This window comes from Struthio camelus, chromosome W (genome assembly GCF_040807025.1).
Source record: "Struthio camelus isolate bStrCam1 chromosome W, bStrCam1.hap1, whole genome shotgun sequence".
In the NCBI taxonomy this organism is placed as follows: domain Eukaryota; kingdom Metazoa; phylum Chordata; class Aves; order Struthioniformes; family Struthionidae; genus Struthio; species Struthio camelus.
In genome coordinates, this window is record NC_090981.1 from 22,558,931 (window position 1) to 22,568,762 (window position 9,832).

General features: G+C 47.8%; 1 protein-coding gene across 5 annotated transcripts in view; it reads right to left on the bottom strand.

The window, feature by feature from the left end:
- LOC138064267 (protein Largen-like) overlaps nucleotides 1–9,261 on the bottom strand; it is a 157,812-nt gene extending 148,551 nt beyond the window's left edge. For 4 of the 5 annotated variants that reach the window (XM_068926000.1, XM_068926002.1, XM_068926001.1 and 1 more), the window contains exon 1: nucleotides 8,981–9,199. In XM_068926000.1, coding sequence (XP_068782101.1) covers nucleotides 8,981–9,142 — 162 coding nt within the window. In that variant the 5' untranslated portion in view covers nucleotides 9,143–9,199. Of the gene's footprint in view, nucleotides 1–8,980 lie in introns of all 5 variants that reach the window. The other variant, XM_068926003.1, reaches the window with a different exon arrangement.
- Between the last annotated feature and the right edge of the window lie 571 nt (nucleotides 9,262–9,832).

Below are 9,832 nucleotides of genomic sequence, written 5' to 3' on the forward strand. Positions count from 1 at the left end.
TAAACCAATAAATTATCCTGCAGAAGCAAGCCCAAATTGGTTATTTGTTCATGTTTTCAGATCTTTTCCTTTTTTCCCCGCCACTTGCATCTCACTGGTCAGATAAGCTGCCTGTTTTAACACATTGACAGTTCCAATAAAGTATAAATGTTATAAAATACCAAGATATCACCATTTTGAAGATTTTAAGCACTTCATCTCTCTACAGTTCAGTAGGAAGCCAAACCTGCCTGTTGGTTCCCCATCACAAGTTTTGAAACCACATGCAGATGATCTCACTTTAATCAAACAACTACCCCATCACGCTGTTTTCAAAGGTATAAATTCTTCTTCTCCTCTTCCTTATTATACAAAATTACTACAATGTGAGTAAGGATATCTTACTCTGATCCTAACTTGAAGCTGCTCCCTGAAAGGCCTGTAAGCACACTACACTAAGGAGCAGAACATAACAGTAGAGCAGATACAAGACTGAAATAACAATTGCAGAGTTCTCAAAAAGAGATTTAAGGAGAAAAAAAAGACAAACAAGTGTTTAAATTTGCAAGATTTTTCAGAATACTGAGAAATAATCTACAACGCAAACGAAACAGCTCAGTTTCAATGCTCTCAGACCTCATAACACAATGTGGTGCATGCTGCATGAAACAACAGATGAGTCTGTTAACTTTTAAAGACATGAACATAACTATTATTTTTGCAAAAGCAACAATTGACAGTACTCCTTCTGTTTGGAGGCAATTGCTCTCCATTACTCCAATCTGCTTTAGTACAATAATTACAAACTAAAACAGATGCCACCAGCTCAGCCACCAAGCCCTCCACTCACTGCGATTCAGCAACGGCAGACCCACATGGGCAAGCTGCAGTAAGAGATATGCTACGGCTGTCTCAACCGCTTCACAACAAAAGCGGGCTCTGCTTTGGCTCTCCCCATGCGTATAATAAAAAAGGGCACTTGGGGGCATTGCAAGTACTGCAAGGAAACTGGAAGAATAACCAGAGTAAATGATACATAGAGCTGGATACAAGCTGTTCGAGAAAGGAGTTTGTGTAGGGTGCAGCCCTTACCATTTAGCTTTGTGGTTGGTGCAATAAAAATTCAGGAAGAGAGCTAATACACACTCTGCGCTGAATTTTGAGTGAAATGCTACCTCAAGACCTTTGCCTTAAGAAAATCACCTGCATGAGCTGCAACTTAATTGCATATATCAAAAAATCCCCTCCTCCCCCCAAAACAAAACAAAATCCCAAACCCAACTAGTAGCAGAGTAAAATAAAGCCTTATCTACAAGAGGCCACAGTAAATGACTTGATGTTACCTGCACGGCTGAATGTCAGCCCTAAGTTATGCGGCAATGACAGCACTCTGTCTGCAAAATACACCTCTTTACTCTAGCTGCCTAGTAACAACCACCTCTACTGCAAAAATGAAATGGGGACATCTGAATGGGACATACAGGCATTCTAGGCAAGGTCACCGTTCATTGGGTTCACTTGCCTTTTGAAGATCAGAACTAATATCCAGAGTTACACTATGAGCCATCAATATTTTGCAACTCTAAAAGAGAGGAAAACTAGAAGACCATAAAGTTGCTGTTCATTGATGTATCATGGTTTAGGCACTAATAAGGGGAAGTGCTATTCAAACTCAAGGACAAATCCCCCTTCCTCCCCCCAGGAAAGAGTACAAGTTAGTTATGTATAAACTGACTGAGTAGTCAGTTGACTGGAAGTTTTTGATTGCAAGTGGGAAGGTTATTTTAGAACTTTGTCCAATGTGAGTAATGGGAACAGAAGTATTGTTTTGTTTTTAGAAGAAACTGGCAAAAGTCTACAAAACTTCATTGAGGCTACTCAGTGAAGTCCTTATTTTTGAACAACACATCCACACGTACACACATATACACACAACTATTGATTCCTCTGAATTCTGAAGTGTTAAGACAAATTAAGTGCCCCCCAAACTAACCTCTGTCAACTTGAAACTCATTTTTGCTCCTACTGAAGTCAGTGGCAAAACAATTTTTGATTGCATCAGACAGAGCTCTTGCCTTACTACTTTTGTTTTCTCTTTCACTGTCAGTAGTGCATGAACTGTGTGAAGTTCATGTTTAGCAGGAAGATAAATATTTTTACTGTGGTACTATTTTTATTTGAAAACTGAATTTATATATGCTCTATTTAGCTCATAGTTGTACAACACATTACTATCAGGAGCTTAGTATTGCATAAAAGGAATGAAGTAGCTGACACGAGCATTTATAAAAACAAAATAGCTAGCATAACACTGACAGCATGCCTCCTTCTGTCAAGCCTCTTAATGTTAATAAGTAGTGCTCCCTATATAGGCTAATTATTCTTTTCATTGTGTTGTACGAGAATGAAAAGTTACTAATTGTTAGTAGCTTTGATTACAAATCAGATGCAAAGCAACATCACCTAGTACTATACTAGCACTTAAAATGTTCCTGACAACCTGAAAACATGTTTTTAAGGTTCACAGCTACCTATTAGCTTCATTAGCTTTATGGATACTACTGACACGTGAATTTTATCTTAATACATTTGCACTTTTGTACTGTGTATAATTGTATAAATACTTCATAGACCACAAGCAATAAAAAGGAAGAAAAATTATGATCCAGTTAACTGCAACAACTATTTATGGCCCTGTTTAGACCTCTGGGCAGATCACAATAAAGTTGCTGTGCAGCGCTTCTCTTACATAATGAATCATTCTGTGCACTTGCAGCAAACACCCAGGTAAGGTTCACGGTTGCATCTGGCACCAAGGACTATAACGAGGAATCACGAAAAAGGTTTGCTGCTGCAGAGATTAGCAAGTTTTGGAACAGGCAATGCCATCAGTGATAGGATACCTTCGTCCTGGTACCTAAACTCGACTCCAGCCCCAGCTACTGCTACGCAAGCCACTGGCAAGCTCCAGTCTCCCTCACTGATACACCCCTTACTGACCACATTTGAATACAGAGTGCACCCCTGAAGCAAGGCCACCGCACAGGCAACACTGTGAAAAACGCCTGGATCCCAAACCCCTGCGTGACAAGGGCATCTGCATTTGTTGGCTTTCTAAAGGCAGGAACATATAGACCTGAAACCCTCTTCCTTCGGCTGCCAATATCTAGAAAAAAAAGAGCTGCAGGTCCTCAAGGGCTGGAAAGAGCCCGAAGAGAAGGAGAAGAGGCAGGAATCAGCAGGAAAAGAATCAACATATTAAAATGTCTTGCTTCTGTCGTGCCCTACCTCCAGGTCTCCATGTAGCATATTCTGTTCCCAAACTGTAACCACTCCCCACCCCACTGTCATGCAATCCCAGAACACACTGGTAACATTTGCTGCCTGCACATCACAGATACCGATGCATGACTGATCACCATTTCTCTAATCCTGGTCCTGGATACAGCCTACAGCTGCGTAGTTTCTCAATTAATGGGCAACAACCTGAAGCACCTTCGTGCCAACAGGACAGTTGGCTGAACACAAAAACTACAAGAGAATGGAAAACGTTGGTGCCGAAACTGCAATATGCTCAGGCAAGCTTGATCCAGAAATGAAGAGCATGGAATCCACAACCCCCTCAAAAAAAGATAACTGACCTAGTTGAGAAAACAGGTCTTTCACCCCATAACAATCTTAGCCATGTATTTTTACATCTCCTAGTTCCACCCTTGCCCCAGGAAACACTGTTAAGTCATGTCCAAGTTTTATATATGACATCTTTATGGAAAATAAACACAGCAGTTAGATGAGGGAGGATTATTCATTTGTTCTTTCGTCAAGACATTCTGGGAGGATTTAGAGCACAGGAGGTAGACTAGGAAAGCCTGGAAATTTACTGATGCATGTGCAATGCCTATTACAGCTTCTGTTTCTCATGCACCTCCATTTTGGATTATTCTAAACATTGGCAATAGCTACACAGCTGCTTCCTTTTGATAAAAGGTTGGAGCATATTCAGCCAATTAAAAGCTATGCAAGTGTTTCACACACAACTTCCAGGAATTTGTTCTGCATGATGAGTTTTTATTACTATAAAAAGTATTTACCAAATGATTTAGTGAAGTATTTCCTTAATGTAAACAAGTGTAGAGCTCCAGAAATGTGTGATATCATCATAAAATGTGAAAGCAGGGAAGTCTTCAAAATGATAATATCAGTATTAAGACGAGACAGATCTCTATACCCTGTCATCCACATGCGCACCCTACTTACAACCTCTCCTGAAATCAGCCAGAGAATCATGCATTTTACCTCCAAAATAGTTCAGCGAGCATGTATCTCCTGGTTTCCTGCAGTGCTCATCACCTCATTATTTAAGTACTTGACAGACAAATTTCATCTGCAAAGCAAGGCAGTAATAGCCATCCTTCTAGACAGACTGCAGAGAAAAAGGTCTTTTATCCAATACTCTGGAGGAAAACCTAAGTTTAAGGATTCACTGAATTAATTTTGAAATAGCCTGGACTAAAGGAATATGCAGCATTACTCAATCCTCTGGCACTGCTTTGATTTCTCTTTGGAATATTCATCAAATAGCAGCTACTCAATTCCTTTTAAACAGTGATTCCTTCCAGCACAAAAAACCACATCCTACTGTTCGTGCACACCCACCCTGTGTTTCTGTGTAGCAAGGAGACGGGAGCGGCCGAGTTCCTCCTTGATGAGTTGCCCCTGGAAAGGATGAGACACATATAAGCTGCAGCTCTGAAGCTCTCTTTAGCATCATCCCATCGCAGCCTGTCCTCTTACTCAGCCCTTCTCCAAGCTCAGCCTCTTGTGGTTACTTTAGCCTAAACAGACCAATAGATATGGGAGAGAGACAGACATTCAACTTCTAAGACACAGTAACTGCTAACATGTATTTGTCCTGCATCCCATGATGGGAGGGCAGTGGATGTTGTCTACCTGGACTTTTAGTAAGGCTTTTGACACTGTCTCCCATAACGTCCTCATAGGCAAGCTCAGGAAGCGTGGGCTGGATGAGTGGACAGTGAGGTGGATTGAGACCAGGCTGAAGGGCAGGACTCAGAGGGTTGCGATCAGTGGCGCAGAGTCTAGTTGGAGGGCTGCAGCTAGCGGTGTCCCCCAGGGATCAATACTAGGTTCAGAATTGTTCAATATATTCATCAATGACATGGATGAAGGGATAGAGTGCACCCTCAGCAAGTTTGCTGATGATACAAAACTGGGAGGAGTGGCTGATATACCAGAGGCCTGTGCTGCCATTCAGAAGAACCTCGACAGGCTGGAAAGACGGGCAGAGGGGAACCTCATGAAATTCAAAGGGAAGTGCAGGGTCTTGCACCTGGGGAGGAATAACCCCATGCCCCAGTACAGGCTGGGGACTGACCTGCTGGAAAGAAGGAGGAGGCTCCTTCTCTGAGGAGAAGGACCTGGGAGTCCTAGCGGACAACAAGTTGACCGTGAGCCGGCAGCGTGCCCTTGCGGCCAAGAAGGCCGACGGTATCCTGAGCCGCGTTAGGCAGAGCGTTGCCAGCGGGTCGAGGGAGGTGATCCTGCCCCTCTCCTCAGCCCTGGGGAGGCCGCACCTGGACTACTGTGTCCAGTTCTGGACTCCCCAGTACAAGAGAGAGATGGAGCGCCTGAAGCCAGTCCAACGGAGCGCTACAAAGATGATGAAGGGACTGGAGCATCTCTCCTATGAGGAAAGGCTGAGAGAGCTGGGCCTGCTCGGCCTGGAGGAGAGAAGGCTCTGGGGAGATCTGATCAATGTGTACAAGTATCTGAAGGGGGGTGGGGGGGTGTCAAGAGGATGGGGCCAGGCTCTTCTCCGTGGTGCCCAGGGACAGGACGAGAGGCAACGCGCTCATACTGAAATACAGGCAGCTCCGTCTGAGCGTGAGGAAAAAGTTCTTTGCTGTGAGGGTGACTGAGCCCTGGAACAGGTTGCCCAGAGAGGCTGTGGAGTCTCCTTCCCTGGAGACATTCAAAAGCCACCTGGACACAATTCTAGGCGATGATGCTCTAGGTGACCCTGCTTGAGCAGGAGGGTTGGACTAGAGGATCTCCAGAGGTCCCTTCCAACCTTAACCATTCTGTGATTTTTGTCACCTGCTTTTACAGAAATATTTATAAACTTCAGGGGTTTACAGGCTCCCACCTTCTCCATTCCCCCCTCCCTTGTTAAACACAAAAACTATTAAACCAGCCATTAGAAAAAAAGCTTTGGAGCAAAGAGTAGATACAAGAACATTAATGTTAGTAAACTATAACAAGTTAAATGCAACATAACATAGGAGTAATGACAGGCATATTCCTTACAGTGATAAACTGTTCTCTTTGAAGTAATGAATCTTTCAATTTGACAATACTTTGAATATAAAGTCATACAAAGAAAAGACTAGAAGGATGAGAGTACATCCAGTCAATCCCATTACCTAAAAGGCTAGATCAAATGTAATTTAATAAATACACTATAATTAAGGGCAACAAACAGGTAGATGTAAACAGAAAAATCTTGAAGTTCCACAACAAATGCCAAATTTTCAATATAGCAACTACACATATCCATCCATAACTGCACACATACACACACACTACAGACCCATGACCTACCTCTACAACAGAATGGAAATCTTCCTGAAAAAAACAGTGAAGAAATAAAAAAGAACGAAAGGCTGTTTTCAGAATACTAGATTAAAAAGAGAGGAAAACAAACAACAGAAAAGGTACTACAACAATCTGACTCTGACAAACAGTAAGTGAAGAACGAGGGTAGGCTAAACATTTCCAGAAGAACGAAATTCAAAGTGAAAAACAGAAAGGTGTGATCTTAGGTCCTCTAGTTCATTACTTTGCCTGGTCATTCAGTAAGGAACCACATACTAAGTACAACTATGCTTGTGTGTGTAACATAGCAAAACTCTAAAAAACTTCCTGGATGTTTTAATGAAAGATCTGTCAGCGCGTTCCAACACCTACAAACAACCTCTGAGACAGCCTGATTATTAATTTATATAACATCAGTTACCTCACTTTCACATAAAAAGGTATATATTGCAGATGTATCAAAGAGGTATTGCACAGACTGAGTCTATGCTATGAATGGTGGACAATGGGAGTCCACCAATATCAGTTTGCCAGTCACATGGCAAACTTCTACTGACTTTTCAAAATAAACAGACTACCAAGTGTATTTAACACAAAGATAATACTGTAAATAAACACAGGTAATTGCATATGCAATGCGTATTTGTCACCTATTTGGAGAAAAAATTACTCAAAAACTCATGAGTGATTATGAACAAGATGTGACTCTCCTTATTATAAAAACATTTCTCTTTTCTCAAAACACAGTGATCTTCTCATCCTTTAACATGCACACAGTTGTTAATTGAGTTACAAAATCATATCACTACAACTTCCATTTTGCATTTCACTTCTGCTTGGGAAAAGGAGTTCCACAAAAGCCATTTCCCCATGAAGCAGAGGTAAATCCAGTTTTCTTTTGCAGATGCAGTCAACCAGAATAGACAAGTTTGCTTAGATAAAACATGCCACAGTAAATGATGACACATGACCTCCACCTACAGAAATCTTGTTTGCTCAGTAGAGGAAAGCTAGGACTGATTATGTGCAGAGCGTGATTTACATTCATGGGAAGGATCACAGCACATCCTCTCCAGGTCCTGAAAAATGTGCTTCTGCAGCAACAGAAGCCAGTTCGCTCTGCCAGTCTTAAAAACGTTCAAAGAATTGCCCTACAAACAATGTTTATCTCCGTTTGAAAATATCCACAAAAACTATAAAACCCAAACAACAGCACATTAAGGAAAAGAGATATTATAGACATATTTTCAAGAAAGAGTGAGAAATGTGGAATCGTGGGTGAGAAGTAGTACAACAGCTGTGATTGGTGAGCAGTGCGTGAATATACCTTTAAACGTTATACAAGCGCTAGGTGAATTTCAGACTGCCTCGGAAGGCAAAAGTCTGTTGAATAAAACTTGTTGACAACGTTGTTAAAACAGAAAACTAATATTTGATAGCGAAAAAACACAGCTCACTATAAACGTCAAACACAGAATTAACAAAGCAGCGCACGGAGATTTTGGACTCGAATTTCGGCGCATAACCCAACCATCTGTCGACCAGTTGTGCAGCAAAATCAAGATAACGGGGCAATCCCCGAAAGGACGGCAGCATTTCGCCGCTTACCAGCATCCCCGCGGTAACTACGCTCCGCCGGCGGATTAACCTCGGGGAGACAACGCTCGCCACCGGCAAAAGAAAGCCGGCAACAGCGGTCTGGCCAGAGAGGCAAGGCGAACAGGGCGCTCAGCCCCCGGCGGAGCCTGGAGCAGCCAAGGCAGCCGCGCCGCGCCGGGGCCGCCGAGCCGGGCGAGGACTCCGCACCCCGGGGACCGCGGGGGCGAGCCCCGGGCGGCCGGGACCGGCACCGCCAGCGCTCACTGGCCGGCAAGGCCGAGGGGGTGCCGCCCGCCGCGATGCGGGGCTACAGCCGAAAAAGTTAATTTGCCACTGCTGGAGGGGAGTCGCTCCCACCCCCTCTGCCACCGCCGGGCAGCCGCGGGCAGGGCTGCGGGACCCCCCCCCCCGACACCTTCCCTGCGCCGCCAGAGACGCCGCGAGACCCCAGCAAAAACTCCGCGGGGAGCCCCCGCGCAGCCGGCGCAGCACACCCGGCCCCGGGGCTCACCCAGCCCGGCCCGGCCCGGCCGCGGGGCGGCTCCATCGCCCTCGGGGCTGCGGCCGCCCCGACCCCGCCGCGGCCGCCGGGAGCTAGCCACGGCCGCCCGCCCCGGGGCGCGGCGAGGGGCCGCCCGCGCCCAGCCCGGACACCAGTTGCTCGGCCCGTGGCGAAGAAGTGGTGAAACAAGTCGCCGAGCCGCGGGGGCAGCGGGTCCCTCAGCCCCACAGGCGCAGGGGGCAGAGCGGGGCGCGGGGGTCTGCCCTGCCATGCCGCCCGTCTCACCTCCTTAAGTTCCTTGGCCACGTCTTTGAGGTCCCCCAGGACTAATTCCAAATCCTCCACGATGATCTTGATCTGCTCCTTCACCTTGGCTTTGGAGGCTGCCGGCGGCCCCTCGGACGGCGACGAGGAGGAGGATGCGGTCCCCTGGGACTGGGCGGACATCCTTCGCGGAGCTCGGCGCGGCCAGCGGGGCACGCAGGTCAGGCGAGCGCCGCGGCCGCCGGCCGCCTGGCCCCGTCCCTCCGGCTCCGGGAGCTGCTGCTGCTGCTGCCGCCGCCGCCGCCGCCGCCGCTGCTGCCGCCGCCTGCCCGCCCGCGCATCCCGCGCCGGGGGCGCCGCGCCGCGCCGCTCTCCGCCGGGCGGCCGCGCTGTGCAGCTGCCATCGGCTCCCGGGAGCGGCGCGGGGGCCCGGCCGCAGCCCGCCGTGCGCCGCGCCTGCGCCGCGCCCCGCCCGCTCGCCCGCCACCGGCTCCGGCCGCGAGAGGGGCCGGGGGAGGGAGGAGCGCCCGCCGCCCGCATCGCCCCCCGCCGCCGCCCGCCCGCCCAGAGCGGCACCGCGGCGGCTCCGGCGGCAGGGGCGCTCCGCCCCCGCGCGCCGCGGCCACGGCCGCCCGCCCGCACCCCTGCTCCGCGCCGGCCGGGCCGGCTCCGCCGCAGGGAAATACCCACCGAAACTCTCTCCCCTCCCCTCCCCCCCCCCCGCCCCGAAATAAAACGCTTTTAGCGGCTCGCAGCCAAATTCCCGTCGAAGGGCAACGGCAGCGCTGCCTGGCTCTGGCGCAGAAAGTCAGGCGCGGGGTGAGTGTCCCGCACGGCGGAGCGCCGCTCGCTTCGCGCCTCGACGGGGCAGCA